Source organism: Agelaius phoeniceus, chromosome 6 (assembly GCF_051311805.1).
Source record: "Agelaius phoeniceus isolate bAgePho1 chromosome 6, bAgePho1.hap1, whole genome shotgun sequence".
Lineage (NCBI taxonomy): Eukaryota > Metazoa > Chordata > Aves > Passeriformes > Icteridae > Agelaius > Agelaius phoeniceus.
In genome coordinates, this window is record NC_135270.1 from 37,940,875 (window position 1) to 37,964,604 (window position 23,730).

At 38.0% G+C, this 23,730-nt stretch overlaps 1 protein-coding gene across 5 annotated transcripts in view; it reads left to right on the forward strand.

The window, feature by feature from the left end:
* Positions 1–23,730, forward strand: part of NPAS3 (neuronal PAS domain protein 3) — a 595,107-nt gene that overhangs the window by 84,422 nt on the left and 486,955 nt on the right. For 3 of the 5 annotated variants that reach the window (XM_077180438.1, XM_077180439.1, XM_077180440.1), the window contains one exon: positions 1,221–1,310. The exons of the other annotated variants lie outside the window; for them this stretch is intronic. In XM_077180438.1, the coding sequence (XP_077036553.1) occupies positions 1,221–1,310 (90 nt within the window). The remainder of the gene's footprint in view (positions 1–1,220; positions 1,311–23,730) is intronic. 5 annotated transcript variants of the gene reach the window in all.

A 23,730-nucleotide genomic window follows, 5' to 3' on the forward strand; every position in this document is an offset into this window, starting at 1 on the left:
TCTATCTTAAATAAGCAAGGAACCAGAGCTGTGCAGACATGAATTTGTTTGCACTTGACACACTGTAGGTGCAGTCTTATTGAGGGAGGTCCTCAGTTTCCACAATAGATAACTTTCCATTTGCTCACAGAGCTTGTAGATAATATGAGAGAACGATACCAGTTTTTTTCTCAAACCTGCAGTCTCGAATTACTGTTGAAATGATTTTAAAAACCAAGATTAGCTTAGAGCTATGTAGATGTTAATGCTATAAAAATAATGATGACATAAAATAATTCTCTACTCACTAGAATATTTATTTGTAAAAATCACAGCCTAAAATTCTACATTTGAGAAACCAGTAAAATTTCTCAAATAATTTATCCTTACTCCAGTGAAATACCATTAAATTACAAGGGAAAAAGGTATTAATTTGTAGAAGATACAAAAGCATCTAAAACTGTTTTTATTCCAGAGAAGAGGGAGGGAAAAAAAAGAAAATTGGTGGGTACTGTTTTGTGTGCAATTCCCAAGTATATTTTAAAAACAACATTGAATTTTTATAGCCAAATTATATTTTCTGCTAACGGGGAGCTGGGGAGGGATGAATAAGAGAATGATTGACAAATCTTTTAGGGCCTGATTTTACAAGATGCTGCGCACCTCCTGATTGCTGCCAATCACTTTCATTTTCTTTCAGTCGATCCGAGAACATATGGCATTATTCAGATGGTGCTGAGCACCTTCAATCACAGTCCTCATAATACCACAACATCCTCATTCTGTGCAAATGTGAGAATTGCTGTTGACATTTTAAATTGGAGGGTTATTTGGTCTTTGTCTGGACAAACTCCCAGCTGACACAAATGAATGTTCTGCCTGAAGAAGGATTGCAACAGTAAACAATAAATAATCAATTGTAAAAGCACTACTGTATTTATACAAACTATGTGGAATATCAACTTGATTTATAAAATTCCATACCTCTTCCACTTTTATTTGATGGGGAAAAAGCACCATTCTTGTGGAGAATTGAAGTTTAGTTTACTCTCAGTGCAAATTTTGAAAAGTGGAAACTGTGGCTGTTATGTGCACAAGGCAGTTGATTTAAAGAGATCAGAAAGGCATTTAATTTAAAAATAAAATTTAAAAAATCAATTTCAACATACTGATTTGTCCTGCATTACAGTTACCTGTAGAGATCCTCTAGTCATGTCTATCTGTTTTTGATGCCTCTACAGAATAACTGTCCAGCATCCTCTGCCCAACCAATCAGAATGTAGGAAAATCTACCGATATGACGGAATCTACTGTGAATCTACCTACCAGAAGTATGTTGAAATCTGTGTGAGTCTTGCCTCTAGCTCGTGCATTTAGTGCTCGTGCTCTCCTGCTATTCCGAAATTACACGTGTGTTGAAAGCGTACACTTGTGTGCAAAACCTCTACAGCAGGGACAGAAGTATGTTGTTTAATTCTTTGGGATTGTGCTCTAAAAGCTAAAAAGCAAATAAAAAACCCTAAGACTTTTCTAAATCTCTTAGGTATGCTTCTGTACAGTGCAATAAACAAGAGTGTACACGCTAGAAAATCTAGGCAAAATGTATTGCACAGGTGCTTCACATCTTAGGGATTTGAAAGGTGTGTTATGTATAAATTAGCTGTCACTTTTTTTCAGTCATGTAATGGAATGATGAGTTGTAATTTGCATAATCCTTTAAGAAGTCAAATTATACTGTCATGTAGCAGACTTAACATGCTAGCTAGGATTTCATAGCTTTGCAGCTAATTAGTATGTAACTTACAGGACAGTTAAATTGAAGTTGAGTCCTCTTTCTTTGCAGTCATTTGCCTTTGTCCGTTGCCCTAACAGAGCCTGCTTTTGTGTGTAACTCAAGATCATTACTGGTGCTTCTGACAAAAATGCTATTGCTCTGGGCAGGCAAATGCAAAGGGCTTGACTTCTGTTAGTTCTGCAAGCAGTGAAGTTTCTATTTTACTGCAACAAGGATTTAATTATCTATTTCAACATAGAATTGAAGAGTATATATTTGACAGGTGTGTTGCAGATGATTTTGTATTAATATATTGCAAATGCATTATGAATTCTCTGTTATCTCGCTGGATTTTGAAACTGCATTCTGTCACTTAGTGTTTGCTTTTCATGCTCCAACTATATTCCTGTTTTGTATACCAGTGTTACCATTATCATCCTCTGTATAACATTTCATTTTCTGAAAACCCCTTAAATTCTAAAAATTAGTTGTGCTGTGCATTAAAACAAACTGTTTCTTTGGCAAGGGCAATCATACTCATTACAGTTGTTAAGATCATATTCTCTCATTCCCTCTTTTGATTCTATAACCTGCTGCTTGTTTCCTGAATCTTTTCTCTTAGTAATAGGTACAACCACATCAGTAAAAGCTGTCACTTCGATGTAAATGAAGACTATCGTTTTGGTTTACAGAAGTGAGAGGAAAAGAGAAATCTAGATTTATCAAAATAATTACAGCATCAGTGTAACTTGGTGAGCCAAAATGAAAATCTGACCTCTTGCTTGGCTTTTTTTTTGTGAGTGGCTACTTTTGGTGTGAGATATGACTTATTCCTGACATACATAGTCATAAACACTTTCTGAACTCTGAATTTTTTGTGGCTTTTCCCTTTTATCTCTCTAAATAATGGCAGTGTCCAGGGTAACTGAAGCAGTTTACATCTAGTATGATTTTAAATGTTACTGCAGAACTTAATTCCAGTGTTTTTGCTTCTCTTGTAAGTTCAGTAAGCATAAAATATATTCATTTATTTAAACGTATGAAACAGATTTGTTGTGCAATATTTATATCAGTTTTTAGAACAACTTCAGATTTTGAAACTTTGTGGAAATAAGAAAACTTGGCACAGTTTGTCATGAGTGTTAAATACAGTGATGGCTTCACTCTGAATGCTGCAATACAGTTGATTATCTTGATTTCATTTTTTTTTAATTAGGTATAATTTATAGTTAGTATACTTAAAACAAGCTAGCTGTGCTGCCCACAAAATGAAATAGTTGATACTCCTATGCAATTGCAAACAAAAATTGGCAAAATCCAAAAATCAGATTGACTGTGAAACAATGTTTTGATATTTTGTCATTTCTGAAATGTGAGTTCTGAAGTATTATAGCCCAGTTCACCTTGCTTGTAAAAAAAATAGATTATTTTGGGAAGCTAACAGCTAGATCTTTCTGGAGAAGATATAGAGTCCTTTTTGATTAGTCAAATTTTCTCTTGGTTCTTCTTCCATGCTACTTAAAATCTCTCAGGCATTCTTTCTCTCTTCTTCCCAATGGATGTTTTTGGTAATGTATTACCATAGTAATTTGTTTCCAAAAATATTACAGAAAGTTTCTGAAAACTGCTCACTAATCAAGACCAAAAAAAAAATCAAGCTATTTTCATAACACTTTGAAAGCCTTTAGTGTTTCAAAACACATGAAAATTTGGTACTAGATGTTCATGTGCATTTCAGATGCTCAGTCTCTCTCCTGATTAGGTTGGGAAAGGAAGAATGGATCTAAAAATGCTACTAGCTGTTAGGAGAAATGGCTGTGTGACTCCTTTCTCCTGTAGGAAAATTTTTGGACTGGACACAAAGCAGCAAACTGCTTTATTCTGAAAGCTACAGGAATTTTAAGGGCTGGCCAGACAGCCCAGAGCAGGACAGAGAATCATGGATTTTGGAGCTTGACTTTTTTCCTGCCTAGTAATTTTAAAATTAAAAGAAGTGTTATGCAGAGAACCTACTCTGGACTTATCCTTAAGCATATACCTGCTAAAAGTATTTTGTGTAAAGCTACTTAGCTGTTGAAATTAAGATATTCTGATCCTTTCTGTGAAAAAAATCAAAGGATCATACCATAACCTTCTATGCCAAAAATACTTTGCAGAAAACATTTGGGGAAGTAACATTTATAAACAAATTTTAGTGCTAATAAATACTGGAGATAACCATTCGTAAAAGTTCTTAAAAGCATGGATTAGTAAATACATTCTAGTATTATTTTAAAAAATTGCAGATAGGTATTTGTGGTACAAATTCTTGAGAAGCTGGACTAATAGTTTGCTAGCTAATATATACAAAATGGGCAAAAATAATAAGTATTCTTATACGGATTTATCTAGAGTCTTTATGATATTCTTGCAACTGAGTGTAACAGCTGCTGCTGGATCCCTCACTTGGAATAGAGTGGAACATGCAATTTCAAAAGATGCTGGCAAGAGACAACAGATTTCTCCCCTCCTACATTGTCCCTCACCTTGATTGCCATGGGCCCATGGGCTTTTTAGGTCACTGAAGATGTAAATATGCTCTTTAAAAAGATGTAAAGTAAGTTTCAAAATCATTACAAATAATTTCTATGTTCACAAGTGGTAGGGGCTTGTCCTAAGCTAGGGAGGTAAAACCAGAGGCCTATAAGTTACTGGCCTGGAATGCAGCTGTCCATCAACTCCTAAATATTTCTCTTTTTCTTTTCCAGTTGCCCCAGCTGTAGCAAGGTATATCCAGGCTCTTCTTTTGTGATGTCAAACAAAACTGACAACAAAAAAAGATGTTTCTTGTTCAGTTCTAACTACTTTGCTATAACTAAACTGCCAAGGTTTTTCCCTCTGCCCAGACTGAGAAATCTTTCTTCTGCTTGCTCAGACAACCCTGGTTTGCACTCTTCCTCACCTTTATGGAGTGTCAAACAGTGAACAAAAGAGAGCTACTTGCCCATGCTCTCCTTTTATTTGTTGCTAAATTACAAAGAATACTGGCATGTCAAAAATGAGCAGTTTTGCCTGTCTGCAGGGAACCTGTTGAGTACAAGCAGAGGATATCTCAGGATTTTTTTGTTCTCAGCCTGGAAGCCACTTCAAAAATGACCCTTCAGGGTATCACCTGGTTGGCTGTTGTGTGTTATCTCCCAAGCAAGGGTGGAAGAATCATGTCTACCTTACTTTGTCCTGTCCATATTAAGGAGACTTAAAGGTCATGTCTCTCTTCAGTTATACAGAAAACAGGGAAGAGTTCTGCAGTAAGCTGTTTCTTCTGAAATCAAGAGCATCAAATAAATATGTAAGGAAAACAGTTCATTTAAATCTCAAAAATACAGCTATGGTCTTATTAGCTCTTTTTATTTCTCAGCAAGTTAGTGAAATGAACATAGAAAGAAGGCTCAGTGATTTCAGTTTAGGGGAGCAACCTGTCCTGGAATGTGTAGCTTGATTACATACAAATGTTCATCTTGAGCCTGTAAATGCCCAAAACATCCAAACTTAATAGACCAACATAAGCTCCTGTCAGACTTCATGTTGAATCAAATGCATAAATATTTCTACAAATAAGAAAAGGAAGTGCAAGCCTAAGCTATTCCATTCAGTCTCTAAAGACATTTATGTATTTATCAGATTGATATAACAAAATCAGGATTGGCTTGCATACATGAGAAATCTAATGGCCGCACTAGTCAACACAAATGAGAATATAAACCTTTTAACAGGCTTTCCTGGGCTTTCTAGTGAGGGAATTCAACCAGCTGCAGAGCATGGGAAGATGGGCACTTGAAGTGGTCCATAGTGCCCACCATCAGTGTCCACCTCAAGGTGGATAAAGCTGTAAAAACCCTGCAGAAGAGGAGCTAGTGGCTCCAAATGGAGAGTCTTGTCTTTGTCAAAGTGGGTTAGAACCCCCAGCTGGCCCCTTGCAGCTGGGCCTGCTGGTTCAGGTCAATCTAGTCATTGAAGCAGCACAGAAAGGCTGGTGATGCCTGAGCAGTTGCTATTTTTCTCCATCTTGTTTCTTACTTGTGGTGCTGCACATAAATTTCCTTAGAAAAACATAAGTCTCTTCAGAATTTCTGTTTGTATATTCTGACTCATCTGCTGCTATATAGCTAAGGAAAAGATACACCAGTCTTAAACAATTATTTTAGCTTCAGGAAAAAGATATAACATGTAAGACAATAGGACTATCATTCAGGCTAATACTGTGGGGTACATAAGTATTTTTTTCCAACAATGGCTTCAGGATCCCATGTTTAGGGGTTAACTTGAGAGAACAACTGAAGAAGCTGCTATTTAATTTGCTCTGCTCTAGTAAAACAGGAAGGAGAGGTTGCATCTTCTTCCACAGTAGATTTCACTTTGCAGCAATGTTCCATCACTTCACAGCTTGATTTTACTTCTCACAATGTGAATTTAATAGATGTATTTGAAGAAGATACTAAATATCTCCTCTTCATAAATTTGACCTCTTAGAAAATATTGAAAGCTTAAAACCCAATTCATTCTCTATCAGCAAAAGGCAGAGAAGCCACTGCTATACTCAAGTGACAGGCTTTTAACATAAGTCAACTGATCCTTACAGCCTCAGTGTGAGGCTGCCTGGAAAAACTTTATCCCTGTTACCACTGCCTATGTTTGCTTGCCTTTGTGTAGCATTGAGCATATTTGTGGGTTCTCTGTTCTGAGGTGTTCTAGATGTCTTTTGTGGGAAGAGGAAAGGTGTCATTAACCAAATTTAAAACACATTCCAAAGTAGACCAACGTTTCCCTCACACATAAAACATGAGTGGGCTTTCTCTGGGTAAGAAATGAGATTAGCTGTGGTACTTTAAAATGATTAATGATCACTGGCTAGTATTAAGTTGAACCTCTAATCCTTGGCTGATTGGAGCATTTGAGAGAACAGCACTCAAAAATTACCATTTTTTAGTAACAGAAATTGTCATTTTTTGATTATGATGCAGTTAGATGTTGCACTGGCTTTAAAGTTTTACTTTGAGATGATTGGGATGTAGCCTGAATAGAGAGTAGGTGTGATGCATACATGTTACCTGAAAATTTTCTTCCCCTGAAAAGTATAGGACCATATTTAGGTTTACAAAATGCTGTTCAGTCTATAGCTCAATGCAAATTTTGAAGGTTCACTTAAGCTTTGCAGAATCAAATTGTAATATATGTCTGAGTCAAGTTCTGAAGTGAATTTGGTATTGTTCAATTAATGAATTAGGCAATTACCTTCATTAAACTGTCTGGATCTTCAGGTCCTGTAGCCACACCCTTTCAATACAATATTAGTCACAGTTTGCTAATTCCCTGTTAAAACAGGTTTTTTTTATATTGTACTGAAATTGCTTTTGCACTTCTTTCTCATTTCAGAAGGGGTCTTGTTCTGTTGTTCATTTCATGGGTTTTTTTGATGGTGTGGTTTTGTAGTGCCTTTTTTTTTTTCCCAGAAGTCATATTACTGGTTTCAGAAATGGGAAGATCAATTCTAATTATCTGTGACTGAGCTTTTCTGTGTATTCAGCAAGGTTTCACTTTTCCCATGCTCTTTCAGTAACTTGCTGCTTTGCACAAATACAGAAGCATTAATACCAAGCATATCCAAAATATGAATTTGGAAAGGAGTGAGAAGTTCATCTGGCTTACTAACAGCTTAGATGATCATTCCATAACTTGGGAAATAATTGTCCCACAAATATAAGGAGCTAGCTAAATACCTGCTGTAAAGCTCAAATAAGTGGCAGGAGTTGTGGTAGCAAAGCTGTCCTGGGGCATTTTAAGTATGCTTTTGATTGATAGAACTCTAACTTTTTGTCTTCATCTGCCTTAAACAACAATATAAGATACTGACACAGTCTTGCAACTTCTACTTCTTTTTAGAAGAAAGATGCTGATTATAAAAACTTCAGATGAAAGAAAATCCTGCTTCTTTTTAGATGAGCAGTACTTACTATTGTTAAATAGTGTTACCTTATTTTTTGTCTGAGATTTTCTAATTTTATGTAGCAGAAGCATGCAAAGTCCAGCATTAAGAAGCTGAAAAGTTCTCCCTTAATATTCATGATACTCCTCATTTCCTTCCACCTCTCCATTTAAATATCTGTAAACAGCAAACCAGTAATCATTTATCCTCCTCTTTGACATGGGTTTCTCATTTTTAGCAAGGCAAGTTTTCCAGAATTTTGAATGCTTCTTGTAGCTGATTAAGGCTTTCTAGTTGGAATACTAGTATAGTCCTTTAGTTGTTCCTGTGGGAATGCTTGGGGATCACAGATATAAACTAGGACCATGTTGTTACATGCTGTTTGAAACAGAAAGATTCTCGTCTCAACATCTGTAGTGATTTATATAATCCTTTCCTATTGCTACTCCATGTTTACTCCCTTGTACATCAAAGGATTTTTTTCGCTGCTCTAGCCAGGGTATTGCACTGTAGGCTAATATTAATTTGGTTATCCACCATCATCCATATGCCTCATTCTAGCATATTATATTGTCTTTGTTTGGAATGTGTGCTCTTAGTTATGAGATAGACAGCTTTGTGCTCAGCTGTGTTAAAACACTTCTTATTCAGGTGAGCCCAGGCTGCCATGCAATCTGTGGAACTGACAACTCCCCAGTATTTACCATTTTATTATCTTTTGTGTCATCTGCAAATTTTACTGGGAAGGATTTCATGTTTTCTTTCATATCACTGATTTATTCTCCTGCACAGGTACTCCGTAGGGAATAAAGGGCTCATGGAGTTCTTTCCCTGCTCGGAGTACTTGGGGTAGATCTAATCCATATATCAGAGCTGCTGGTCATAATGTCTGGGAGCAGATTAGGGCTGCCGGCACTGATGAGTTGCAACCAGGCAGGGGCAGTGAGTCATGAGCACTCTTCACTTGCAGCAGTATGAGATGGCTGCAGCCTCCTTTCAAGTAATGTGAGGCTTGTTTCGCATAGTGATGTTGTTGAAATACAGAGATAATTCTCCTTTGAAAATTTGTGTGTTTGTAGTGATGGCTACTAGTAAATTCCCTTCTTTTTTTTTTTGTTTGTTTTTTGGAAAGCTATTTCTGGAAACAAAGCTAGATTATTTGCAAATGGTTAGCAAATTTAGTTACTGTGTTTATCTAAACAGAAGAGCCAATAGGTAGTTTTTGGAAACCCTGAAATCTTTCATATGAGTTTCCTTCCTTAATGAATTATTTTTAATAGCTTTTCCAAATGGTGCTTTTAATTAGAACTACATGTGTTTTTCAGATGAATAGAAGATTAAATGATGAAATTTAGCAAGCATAAGGCTCTATTGAAAAAAAGTTCAGAGTTTACTAAAAATGAACCTTTTGTTAACATTTTGTTCCTCATTTTTCTTCCACCTCCCAAAATGGGAACCTCAAAATCGTGTTCTAAATATTGTTTGTTTTTTTTTTTTTTTTTTTAATTTGGCTACTTAGAAGCCCTTTACATTGCTGTATCTAATTTTAAGGCTAAATTGTTATTTAACAATCAATGAATTCTTCTACCTGGCCATAGGGTTTTATGATGCAAAAGTGACACAGCTCTCATTTCACATCCAGATAGAGCCATATCGCTAAACTTTGAACTTATTTATAAAGAAACTGTTATCATAAACATGCTAAAATTCTATTATGATGGTGATACCTATAGTCAAAGTATTTAATACTGATTTGCTTTCCCTTTAAGACAAATAGTGCCTCCGTTAAAACATATGAATATTTAACAGTCTTCATCATGTCAAACTGGTGTACAGAAAACAAGACTTGTATTGCACTCTGTAAAATTTTACTTTTCTTGTTGTACAGATATTTGTCAGGTGTTTGTGGTCTTAAAAGTTCCATGTTCACACTCGTGTATGTGTACATATATGCACACATATAGAACATGCACTTTTGAAAAGAAAGAAAATTCAATAATTTTAAGGAAAAAGACAAGCAGAAAGCATATTTCTACCTAAGTATAATAGGAAGGTGAAAATTTTTAATTGTTGTAGGTATGACATGATTCTCTATTATTGTTTCAAAAAGCTAACAAAAAAAAAAACCCAATGCCAAAAAAAGAAATAACAAGAAAATCACTGTAAAATATGAACTAAAAATTATATAATTGAGCTTTGCCCATAATTTCTGGGAAATAGGGATTAAATTTCTTGTGGATACCAAGCAAAAAATTTGGTCAACAAGAAGGAAAGACATAGTCTGTCACTCTTCAAATTTTCTGCACATTGAGCTACGGGAGACCCATGAAAGGAGATAACTTTGCCTGTTATAGTTGCATTGAACTTTGTCTTATGGTTTCACAAGGAATGTTGGGTCTGTGCCATCTTTGAGATTACAGACTGTGATGCAGAGTAGTTTAAGATGCTGTATCATGTACCATTTAATCAGGCTGCACTACTTGGAGTATGTGTTGTGTACTGGGAATAATTTGCGTGTAGTCTTTCCAGCTGCATCTATATAAAAGGTGAAATTCCCCCACCTCTGCACAAAAGTCAGCTAAATGGACTGTGGGGAATGGAGCAGCAGTTGAATGAATTAATTTCATGTAGCTGTCCATAGCTAGCTGTGACACTGCAGTGTGTTTCCTCCACAGCTGACTCACAGCCAGGATCTGTACACATCTTTGTGCAGGTCTTGGGCTGCTGAATTTCAATATGTTGATCAATTATCTCCTTGCCTAGAAGCGTCCTTCACAGTTTCCCACCCTCTTGCTAAATTCCAGCGACTCATTTACTGCCTGGGGCAGTAGCCCTGCAAGCCTTGTGACTGCACTGGACTTCATTAATTATGGTTTTTACCTTTGATACCTCTAAGATCATTGCTGCGTTAGGAGAGGCTGCTGTCTGTGTCATGGTCCCCTTCTGCACATCCTTTCATGTAAGCCACTGTACATCCTGCTTCACATGGCTGGAAGAGAGGGGCTGTTGTGAGACTCCCCTTTCCCCTGTAGAAAATCTGTCATTTCTAGAAGTGCTCTCCACTGGCAATCCTCAGTGAGGAACATGTAGATGGTCCAGGCACAGAGAGACAGCGCAAAGATTTTCAAGCTGTAAAAGGCTTTGTGTAACCAGTCAAACTGCAGGGTGCAATCAGTTTGGCAGCCTGCTAGTCCTGGGACTGTCTGGAAGCATCACAGGGTTGCAGACACTCTCTGCACTGGGCTGTGCACAGCCTGACACCCATGTAACAGTGACCAGTACTGAGCAATGGATTGGTTGTAGCTTGCTTTGGTATGGCCTGTACCATTGCTTTGTCTAGCAGTATTTTCTTTGCATCAAGAATGCTGCTGTGCTCTACATTTTGAGCTACATGTTATACTAAAAAGGGCATTCATATTTTGCTAACTTGGCAGGTTGAATGGGTTTTGTTATTTAGTAGGTACAGAGAGAAATACTGAACTAAGATTAAGAGCAAAATACAAGCCAAGTCTATACTATATTTTGGTATAGCTTGATCAATTGGAGCTATCTAAGTGATGTAGTATCCCACTTGGACAAAGATCCATCAGCAGAAACCTCTACACATGTACTATTTTACTTGCAGAACTGTTCTTTTACTGATATTGCTTGTTTTGCTAAAAAGTGATGACTTTTCTGTATGAGTCTAAAGCTGATCTTTGCTGATATAGCTGATTACATGCTTAGTGCTTTGCCACAGTGGTGTACCAAGATTGCTCTATTGGCAAAATGCTCCTCATGCCAACCTCATCTGATTTTAGTAATTCACTATTCTTGATTTCAGAGCTCAACAAAATAAGACTCCTATTGTAGAATATGAAGGGACATTAGTTGCTCCTTGACTCTGTAGTGAATAATCATTGGGATAAAGAGACTCAAGAGCTGTACTGCATTTAAAAATCAATCCTATTTTTCATAATATAATTAAATTTTTTGTCATTTCAGATATTCTTGTTGTAGACTTGCATTAAGGGTGAGAAACCTAATCTTCTGAGTTGCTTGACTTATTTGACATATTTTACTTATTTCAGTTTTGGTCTCCATAGAATCCTGCTGATGGTGTGATTTGCCTGATTGTGACAGTGTTAAATCACACATGGTCGATCTCCTTTGCCTTGAAATCAAATGATGTAAACAAAAACTTTCCAAATGTATTCTGATCTTTTTCACCCCCTCAAAATCTCTCAGCCAATATTGCAGTGAAAAATCTGGCAGTCAGAATCTAGTCAGGCACAAAGCCTCGCTGTGTGCTTTGGGCAACACCTAGATCTGGTGCATAAGGCAGCATTTTATGGTTATCATAGCAGGAGGCCTTCTTGCTTCCTGGGGCAGCAGCTTTTAGAGCTGTTGCATTGCTGCTTGATTACTGGTGATGGTTGTGTTACATGCTGGACCCAGTGTGACTGAGACAGCTCTGATTCATATCGCTCTGGGGAGCACCAGGCATGTATCCAGACCATGCATCAGCATCAGTGGTGACTGTGCCATTGAAATTGCTGGAAAAGGCATGGAATCAGATAATCATCCATAAAGGAGTACTAGTGGATGGCAGTGAAGTTCACAGCTGGTAAATTTGTATCTTATGGGATTGTGGTACTGTGTAATAGGCAAAAGCTCTTAAGTTTACAGAACAGGTTAAAGCAACTTCATTAGACAGGGATTTTTCCATTGTTGATGTTGGCTTATTTTTACCTCGCCTCCTCACTAAGTGCATTTGAAAGTTATAAAAAAAAATAATTTGTGTGATGTCAAAAGAAGAGCTAATCAACTGCTCCAGGTCTAGGTTGTATTTTGAAGGTTAAACTGAAATCTAATTGTTGACATTATCACTAATGGAATGAAATGCATTCCAAAAGGTAGAAAATCACATTAGCTTTTCTGAATTTTCTACACCCCAAATTTTTGTTTCTCTCACTCAGATATTTTGATGTAGTCCTGCAGCAATACCTATTTTGCAGGAATAAAAGTAGTCCAAGCAATGAACTATTCATCCTTCCCCCTAGTTTACACCAGATACAATCTATTTTAGGTTGAAACCAAGGGATATATTGTGTGCCTTAATATGGGGGGGACTCTGCTCTTAGAATCTTTTAGGAATTCATAAGAAGGGGGATCAAATACCATGTTGTATAGATGTTTAGAAAATTTTTATATGGAAATTGGTTGACCCTTCAATGCATTGGCTTTTATTAGAGTAAGTCCTGTTTTTCTCAGGAACAGTTTAAGGAGCTTGTGACCTTCTCTGAGCTTCCAGGCTTGTAGAGCCTCCTGAGCTGAGTGCTCTTCAAGGGATAGTTAGCACTGGCCAAAAGATGCTGCAAATTTCTGTACGGGGACTTGGTGGCACAGCAGCAACGTGTTCATGGTTGCAAATGGGAGTTTTGTTGGGTTTTTTGTTATTTTTTTGCTGCTGGCGAGCACCACAGTCCTGATGTGTGTGGTCTCACTCCTGAATGCTGATGAACACCCACTCTATCCATGTGCTGTTGGGGTGTTTGCAATAAGCTGGAGTGTAGCAGAAAATGCTGTTCAATATCAGGCTCTGCAGAGGGGAAGTAGAGCTTTAGAAGAGCTCCTCTGCTCTGAGGGTTGATGGTCTGCATCTTCCAAGTACATTGTAAAGGTAAGACTTAGCTCTTTGTCTTATCAAACATATTTGATAAGATATTGGTGATTTGGTGAAATATTGTAAAATTCATTTTGGTGTGTAGCTTCTTTTAGATTAATACTGTTTTAACTTTTCCCATGTTTTTAATCTAAGACTAGTTTGTAAATCTTAAAGTACATAAATAAGTGCTTACTGATGGTTGTCGGGTCTCCTCTTTGTACCCACAATGCAATATTTATGACTTTGTATTTTGACTTGCTTTGATGGTTCTTATGTGTAGGTATTTTTTGATTGACAAACAACTAAATTCAGTTTGGATGACCAAATCCAGTGTATGCAAATACCAGCCCTTTATTGCTATGTTTAACCAAAATTTTACATCTGCATTAGAATGAAAAACATAGCTTGAGTTGATACAGGTGTTGCATATTGCATGAAGGTAGCACGATGACATTAAGAACAGAAAGTTAATTTATTTTAGGCCAAATGCACAAATGCATAACTACAAACCAGAATTATTTCCTTTCCCCCTTCATGCTTATGTTTTGATACTGCAATTCTCCCCACCCCTAACCTATATTTCTAAATATTCATTGAAATCCCCATAGCTTCCTCTACCACTGCTTGTACTCCCTGTTTCTTTAACCTCCAGCCCTAGAAAGAAGGCTATGTTCTCTGCTGGGGCAGGGACATCCCTCCGTAGAGCTTTAGGGAGTGCTTGGATGGGTAGATCAGTGCCTGGTAGTGGTTTTAATGTACAAGCCAACAATGTTTCCCCTGGCTTGAGGCTGGTGTTTGGGAGACCACAGTGTGCATTCCAGATGACACTGCAAATGGTTTCTGCCAGGAGAAAGCAGGTAAATATAATGGAGCAGGAAGGTAATTGGGGAACTGTTCAACGTAATTCAATTATGGTCTCTGATGCAAGGGACCCAAAAAATATTATCTAAAACATACATACTGGTTTTAAAATGTTTGTTATATGGTAGTGAACAATCCGCTCAATAAACATATGAAAATTTAGATCAGAGTTGTAATTTTTCACCACACCAGTGAAAAAAACTTATTGCGGTAGAATGAACTATCGTGCTATTGCTTACAGATCTTTTTGGCAAGTGGTTTTCCAGTGGTGTATCTGAAAGCAGATTTAAAACAGTATGATTTTCACATTCTTTTATCCTCATTCTAGTCAGATGAAAAATAGAGTCTTGATTTGTATATGTATGACACAATTTTCTCAAAACATGTTCTGCTGTGTGATATCAATTTTTGTAAATGTGCAGTGTGTTTTTTCTGAGCCTTTTTTAACACCTTTCACCATATACCCACCATCTTGCAAGAAAAGTAAGACAAAAGTCTGAATATCTTGAATAATTTTCTTTTTTTCCTGCCATTTAAAGTCTTCTACGTCCTTAAACTCCAATAATCTGCTTTCTCTCTCAGTATATTTCTTGAAAACGAAAAGTGCTGTCACACTTACACTTTTTAGTTCCTACCAGAATAATTGGGTGACTTTTCCAGAAATTCTTGTTTCAAATTATCAGAGGAAGATTTGATTTAATACAAATTCAATAAGATCTATCTTCTTTGAGATTAATAGTTTAGTAGATAGTTAAAGGTAATAGCAGCTAATGTTTCAGTTGCCATAAGACTGGCCTCTTATTTGCCTTGTGTCTTGCATAGTCACTAATTCCTGAGTGCATAAAATCCTATTTAGTTGGAACAGTAGCATTTTACCTTATTCTTCTAACTCTCTCTTTTCCTAGCTCTTTGTCATAATACAGTTAAAATAAGGCTGTGTAAAATATATGTAGCATGCTCATCAAAGAATATTTGTGATGGAAGACAGTTCAGTTTGCAATTTAGAAATTCAGTGTAAATAACTAGGTATTCAGGATGAGTGCTGTCTGGATATGTGGGTGGATCCCCATTTAAGTCGTAGCTTGCACTGTGTAGCTAATTCTGTCTCCAGACGTGTGAGTTTGGTTGTCACACTGGTGTGCACATGTATATTTATTCAGGGACACATGAACATGTGTGACAGAAAGGTTAAATCATTCCTATTTGATTCATAACTTGCCTATATGAAGAGCGCTAGAAGAGTAGGAAAAAGGGCATCTGTTAATTCCAATTCTTTAAAACTGTAGAGCCAGGGACACTGGCTTGCACTTGAGAGGGTTGAATGGGTAATATTCTCTCTGTGACAAATGAAACTTGTGCAAGGTACAGGGGCAGGGTCCCTGGTTAGCTGCAAGTCAGCTGAAGTAGAAGAAATGTGGCTGAAAAGAATAGCACAGGCAGAGGCTGACTGTTGGTGAGGGGACAGAGGCAGGTGTGGACAGTCCTGTGGCCCTCAAAGGGTACTGCTTGACATGCAAGCAGTTCTCATGGGTGATGGGGAAACTTAAGAACTGTATTGTCCACAGCCTTGTGTGCTAGGAAAGCAAAGGGTACTTTGGAACACAGGGAAAAATCTGTATATCTTTTGCTTCAACTTCTGTGTGTACTGGAAAGGAAGAGGTCAAAACTGCAGGGGTTCATGCTCTTTGCTTCTGTTCCTGACAGCTGGAGAACAAGGCTGGCATTGTCTTACAGGAATAGAATATTCTGTTGTGGAGGGGGAACCAGGAAGGTCCATGCCTAGTCATTGTGCCAGCAAAATCACAAAAGAAAATAGTACAGTTTTCTCAGACTGGAGGAGGCTTAAAAGCTTGTGGATGTGAAACCCAAACACAATACCTAGATGAGGGGAAAGTAATCTTCCATGGCTACCAGGTGTTAGGGATCAGATAAATGATATTTTGTGTGGCAGCTTACAGTTAAGATTTTACAGATTGGTCAGATACATCAAAGATGTGCTGACTGCAGTTGTAACATTTCTGGAAAACAAAACAAGGCCTCTGAGTTCCATATCCATCTAGAAATCACTTATGCAGAGAATTTACTGCTCAATGCTAGTAGCTAATTGCATTCTCAGTTGCAGAGTCAATCAGGACACAGCAGAGGAGCACTTGGTTCAAACACTTCAGTGCCCTTTCCATAACAATAAGTGAAATGCTCTGTTTTGTGGCTTATCTGAGTTCTTGAGATTTTTGCTGTGGGGTTTTCTGGAGTTCTTTTGGGTGAGGAAAGGCTTCCTCATGTAGTGCAGTTTTTTTCTTCCCTGGACAGAAAAAATGTAGGTGTTTTAATGGTAAAAATATTAAAATCTGATCCAAGATTATCACTAGTTGTTATTAGTCAGTTTAAAAAACTCAGCTTACCTATGTTTACTGCTGAATGGTTGTGGCTGTTTTTGATTCAATATACCGTGATTTTGATAAAGCCTCCTTGTCTGGTTAGTGGCTAAAATCAGTTCATGATCTAAAACCAGAATATTTGATTGATTTAAAATTTGGAATTTTAGACACAAAGGCAGGGAAATCAGCATTTTTTATGACTTCAAAATTTGTGTCCTAGATATACTATGGTGTACTGGAAACTGTATAGTTTTGTCAGATCTCGACGGTAGCTTTGCTTCTTTTTCATTCAAACATTTTAGAACAAGATGATGGAATATTTTTGGTTTTTTTAATTTATGTTGTCTTTCAAGACATTCATTTTAGTATTCTGCTTATTATTATATCATTAGTGTTCTTTTGTCTCAGAATCATGTCCTGACTGTGCTTTTATCTGCCCATATTATGTCTCCAGCCAACCAGACCTGCTGATGGTAGATGTAGTTCTCCAGGTCAGAGGTTGCTGGGAGTGTCTGATGCCTCCTCAGGAGGCTGAGGCTGACAAACAGCTCTGCTGCAAGAGCTGTGCTGTAAGGGAGCAGCTTTGTCACCAGGTGAAGGAGCTACAGGAAGAAGTGAACAGGTATTTGAGTATTATCATAGTATTTGAGTGAACAGGTATTTGAGTATTATCATAGTATTTGAGTGACCAAATCAGAGAGACCAATTATTTTCAGAGCTGCTACAGTCTCAGGAGTGTTGAACCTGCATTGTAGAGGAGAAGCAGATGGGCTCAGAACCCTGCAGAGTAATCAAAGGACCTTCAGCCAAGCGACTGGACTGTTAAAGGTGACGGCTGGAAGCAGGTTGCTGCATGTACCAGGAAGAAGGCTCCTCCCTCTCAAAATTTGACAAGGAGGACTGGTAGCTTTTACAGCAGGTGTGAGGCTCTGGAACCAGAAGGCCAGACAATTAATGAGGTGGGAAAAGGTCTTTTTTGGGATGGTGGGACCTTCTAAAACAGCACTACCTCTGTACCTCGCAACAAGACCTCCTCTGTTAGCAGCAAAAGAAGGGCAGTTGTAATAGGAAACTCCTTTCTAAGGGGGGTCCAATATGCAGACCATACCCACCTCACAGGGAATTCTGCTGTCTCCCAGTGGTGCTGATAAGAGATACTGGAAAACTCTCCAGTCTAGTAAGGCCCCCTGAATACTGTCTGTTATTTATAGTTCCACCTGGCAGTGACAAAATTACCGAGAGAAGGTGATCAAAAGAGACTTTCAGGCCCTGGGACAATTGGTAGAGGGAACAGGAGCACAGGTAGTGATTTCATTGGTTCTTCCAGTAACACTGAATAATATTGATAAGGAATCGATCTGTTAGGTTGTTGTCAGCAGAAAAATTTTGGTTTTGTTGACAATGGAAGAATCTACTCAATACCTGGTCTACTGACATCTGATGGGATGCACCTATCCCAGAGGAGAAAAGGAGTTCTAGCACAGGAACTATTGTGGCTCATTTTAAACTAGCTTGGAAGAGAAAGGAAAAGACCAGGCTCTCCAGTGATGAATGATGGGATGGTGTGCCAAAACTGGAGGGAATGAGCAACCTGGGATGGGGCTGCCCTGGATGTATGAACACACTGGGAAATGGGATGTTGGAAAGTAGCAATGTAGAAAAGGACCAGGGGGTCCTCCTGGTTGACAGGAAGCTGAATCTGAGCCAGCAGTGCCCTGGCAGCCAGGAGGGCCAGCCCTGCCCTGGGGGGCATCAGGCACAGCATCACCAGCCAGGCAAGGGAGGGGATTGTCCTGCTCTGCTCTGAGCTGGGGCAGCCTCACCTCCAGTGCTTGGGGCAATTTTGGGTGCCACAAAATAAGAAAGATATAAAGCTATTGGAGAGTGTCCAAAGGAAGGAAATGAAGATAGTGAAGGCCTGTGAGGGGAAGCTGTATGAGGAATGAGTGAGGTCACTTGGTCTCTTCAGCATAGAGGAGACTGAGGGGAAACCTTATTCACCTCATGAGGGGAAGAGGAGGGGCAGGCACTGATCTCTTCTCTGGGGTGACAGTGACAAGACCCAAGGGAATGGCCTGAAGCTGTGTCAGGGAAGGTTTAAGGTGGATATTAGGAAAAGGTTTTTCACCCAGTGTTGTATTGCACTAAATAGTTATTTAGTTGTTTGCACTGGCTGTTGAAAAAAATGTTATTGGGTCACGTGGATGGTATATTCCCCCTCACATGGTTTCTCCCTCACATAACCCCCTGGTTTCTGTATGCCCTGGTGGTCTGTCCCACGGGTGGTCCCTCCCCTTGCCCCTCCCCAGTGTTATCCCATTGGCCGCTGTCCTCTTGGCCCGCCCCCATCACCTGGGGCATAAAACCCTATGGCAGGTGTGGTTCTGCCTCTTTGCTGCCTGGGTGGTCGCTGCTGCCAGCAGTGTCCTGTCTCGAGCTAATAAACTGGATACTCGTCTCCACAAAGCGGCAAAGAGCGCTTCTCGTCTTTTATCCTCCTTTAGTCCTGAGCAAGCTGGATCTGGATTTATATTAGCCCAGAGAACCACGGATTTATTGCAACCCAGGGCTGGGCACTGGAACACGCTTCCCAGGAAGGTGATCACAGCACCAGGAGTGACAGAATTCAAGAAGTGTTTGGACAGCAGTCTTGGGCACATAGTGTGATGCTTGAGATGGTCCTGTGCAAGACTCATGATCGTTGATGGTCCCTTCCAACTCAGCATATTCTGTGATTGTATTATTGTGTGAAAACACTGTTCTACTTCATCACTCTGGCACAGCTAGGGCTCTTTTTCCTTGCTTAAGCTTCCTGCAGTCTCTCTGGCCCCACTGTCAATCATCAGCTGGATGATGAGACGAATTTTTTATAGCAGCTTCTGTCAGTAAAGAGAAAAATTTTGAAAAATACAGTCTAAGAGTTGAATATCAGCCTGCAGAGTGGCCTGGTTAAACAGGAGAATTAACTTTGTCAAGTTTTGTTTTGTTTTTTGGTTTGTTTTTTTTTTTTTTTTTTTTTCCGGTGTAGGTTTTTTCTGAATTTAAAAGAAAAAAAAAATTTTGGGGTATAGCCCAAATAATAAAATTAGACTTTCTTGGCAAGGACTCCTAATTGACTAGCTTACTAAAATTCTTAAGCATCCTCATGATAGTTTGTCTTCACTTTTCTGGTCTCTGTAATACAGGAGCTCTCAGTTCATTCATGGGGGCAGTGAACAAATTTGTTCTCAATAGCTCTGTTGTGTCACCTGTAGTCCCCTGTTTTGTTTGCTTTTCAGGGAAGGCTTTTTCTGATGTTCAAAATCCTACAACAGGTATTAGTCTGTCTCTGAAGGAAGTATTCCAAAAAGGATTCTAGATGTCCTAGCAATTGTATTTAGTCTTTGTGACCAGGGCAAAACATACTCAAAAGATTTAGAAGCACATGGTGTGATGCACAGTAAATCTTGTATTAGAAAGCTGCAAACACTCATTGAGAAGTTGCATTTGTCTCCTGAGCCAGAGAATATTGCTGTCCTACTGCAGCCCTACAGTACTGGAAACTGCATTGAGAACTGCAGCTTCCTTGTTAGTTGATAAATAGAGATTAGAATCACTTACTAAGCTATATTATAGTGCTTGTTAACAATTTTTACCTTCCTAAATTGATTCAATATAATCCTTGTGATGGCTTTACCTCATTTCTGGAAGACATACAGATAACGTGGTACTTATGAAGTCTTGCATGTCACTGAAAACCTGCTGTATTTCTGTAGCAGAATTGTGTGGCAGGATTATATTAACATAGATTTTGGAATATTTGAGCTCCCATAGGGTATGGTGTGTGGCTGATATGACATGACTTGCCTTCAACAGTTGTTTTAACAAGATATCCTTCATATAAAATATACCAAGCTGAAAGGCATAACTGAGTGAGTTAAGTAAGAAACACTGGTGGCAAGATTCTTCACTTTCATCTTTATCTGATTAATTCAAGGCTGAGTGTTACAGTGAAAGTCTTTTTAACCTAGCAAAGTATTTGGTATGTTTATTTAAGGAAAACCAAATAAAACCAGAAAACATAAAACCCCACCCCAAAAAGCCCTTTTGTATTATTTAGTACAAGATCTTTTTTATTAAATTGTTAAACTGGTTGCAAATATATGTGCATTTACTCTAGTCAAAGCTCGTAGTTCTTAAAATATCTTCTCACTCCTCCTAAAAACTGCTTTAATAATACATTAATTAACACTTCTGAAGTACTTGGCATATTTAACACAAGATAATTTACACTTCCTAATATTTTAAACTGTGTATTAAAATGTCTAGCATTAGCGAACAGAAAATACACTGTATGTGAATACAGCATTAAGTGCTAAACATGTAATTTATGTGTAGCTCAGTCTTTAATTTATTAAAAATAGATATACTTTAATGTCTTGATAATAATGCTGATGTTGTTGGAATCCCTTTCAACCATTTCAAATTCCTGCTGATGGGTTTTCTTTTAATAGGACCATGCAGACCCTTAATATCTGTTAATAACAATATTTAAATTTAGGGGTATATAAAGTTAATTTCAGATTTTATGGCATAATATTGTGTTTTAATTCTTATCTATTTCGTCCTTTCATAGAGGCTTTTAGTATTGATTGAAAAATATTCTGCCAATTTAATACCTGAAATAGTGCACTTGCATCAAAAGGCTTTGACTGATCATGTACTTGAGAACAGGTTTCGGATATAGGCAGCTCTTTACTGTCTCTTGACTGTATGTTGTGGGAAAAGCTTACTACATGGGGATATGAAATGGCTTTAAGGTTTGGTAATGGGATGTGGAGACCTTCACCTTAGGTCACTAGTTGGAATGCAGCCCAGGTGGGAGGAAACTAAAACCCATTATCATCTGATGGCTCCTGGATGGCCTGTGGGAAATGAGTTGGTAGTCCTAGTCAACTTCTTAGGAGAAAGACAACAGTATTGCAGAATCAGCATCTTAGTGCTTGCAGGCTGGGACTCATGCTGGAACTCTGCAGAACAAAACAGTGGCCAGAGTGAGTTTGGGTGCTGAATTGCCTTCTGTACCTCAAGCAGTTTGTGTAGGTCGGACAAGAAGCATAATTGAGTAACGGAATGTAGAAACCATTGGCACTCATTAGGTCAAGTTGGCTTGTAAATACACTTCCAAAACTGTCTATATTTTGCTCTCACTATCATTGCTTACAAGGTGCATTCAGAGAAATGCTAGATGTTCTTTATTTATAACTGGAAGGTCTGGGCAAAAAAAACCACCAAAAAACATTTTACTTTAGTTAGCCTCTCCAGACTTTGTGTTATAATGCTGGTTTAATTTTTTCTGCTTGTAATTTTGCCACCAGTCTCCAGTTGTTTTGCTGATCCTTGTACCGGAAGAGGAAAGTAATATATGCTAGATTATTGTCAGAGGCAGTAAAAGACTCGTAATTGTAATCACTACATGAAATCAGTGCTCAAAATTTAATTGTTGGGAGAAATAGCCAAGCATCTTTTCCAACCCTTCTTACAGCTCCTGTGCGTGGTGGCTTTCTGCCTTGAGCATAGTCTTGATTAGCTAGTGAAGCTCATGTGGCAGCCTTGTCAGGTGCTCTCTGTTTTGTTTTTTTTTTTTTTTTTTGCTCAGAAATGGAGGACTCTTCCTTCTGTCCTTAGAGTCATCTGAGCAGTCAGCCCGTGGCATTACTGATCCCCATCACTACTTTCCCTGCCAAACAAAAAACCATTATCTTTTATACATGGGCCATGGGACCATGTCACTTGTGAGAAAGAGCAAGTTTCCATCAGGCTCTAGATACCTTCAGTCACACTCACGTTTGCTGGACATAACAGCAGCAGTCAGAGATGGTGTTTCATCCCAGAAAAGTCATGGGAACAGAGTGGCTGGGGTATTTCACCAGTTATACTGAAATCCAATTTGCTTCCTGCAGTGTTTGATGTTCAGGATTATGGCAAGATCGTGGTGTTTCAGCTACATTTGAGTTCCTCAGACTTGATCTGAGTACCAGTGCAATTGGTGCTTGGGTGAAGTTGCTTTAGAACAGAGACAGACATGTGTGTCAGGATTCACATAAATTTCAAGCAAGTATTTATTTCTCCTTAAAATGCAGCAGCTCCTTCACAGAAAATTTGGACTGTGAATTAACTAATATTAAGATGCTGGGCACCTTTCTACTTGAAATGTTAAATTTTGCTTATATACAAACATAAAGGTTTATAGTCAGTATTGCAAGAGCCGATATAATGTTGTATCCTCCCTAATAAATTAATCAGATGCATAATATTAAGCTGCCTGAATACCCTGACTTCCTCAAATATTCATTGAGAATGTACAAATATTCACTTATTTACTTTTCTATATTTGTTAAGATAGTAATGCATGCTTCTTTGAAGGGAATATTGTTTAGAAAGTTGCTGGAGGATGTTTATTCCCTTGAGAATAGTTAGCAAAATAAAAAGTTCTAAATGGAGTATGTTATTGTTTTAAGAGAAAAATTGCATATAATAGGCTAATAATAATAGTTATTATACCTGCACTTATTTTGAGATCAACAAGTATCACAGTTTTAATAAAAGCATCCACAAAGTTTGTGTCTTGTGCAATATAAGATGCTAGCCAATTTGAATGTTCTGCTAGAACATTGTGATGTAAACAAAATTACAGAAAGCTTAAAGTGAATATCAACTTTTCAACACTTGCAGCAAAAAAATTGTATTAATTTGTTTTGCAGCAATCTTTATTAGTGACATTTCTAAATAATGGCATATATCTAGCTTGGTAGATAGTCATAGGGTTTTTTTTCAGGTTTTTTTATGAAATAAAACCAGTTACATTTGACAAAAGGAACTCTGATAGTTTTCAAAATAATATATTAATTCTGAATTAAATGCTTGTGCATATTTACCTCCGTGGCCTTGGGTTTTGGCATGGATAGTTCCCACCTGTAGTTTGTAGAAATCTTTGTCAATTTTCTTTTTCCTACCATGTCTTTTCAAAACAGCTAAACCTAGTTCTGGAACTGTGGATGATGATCTAGGGGAGTGCAGGAGTTAGACAAGTCACAGCAGAGGTTTGTAACTTCTTTTAATTTGCTAATCCATGCATGGAACAACATTT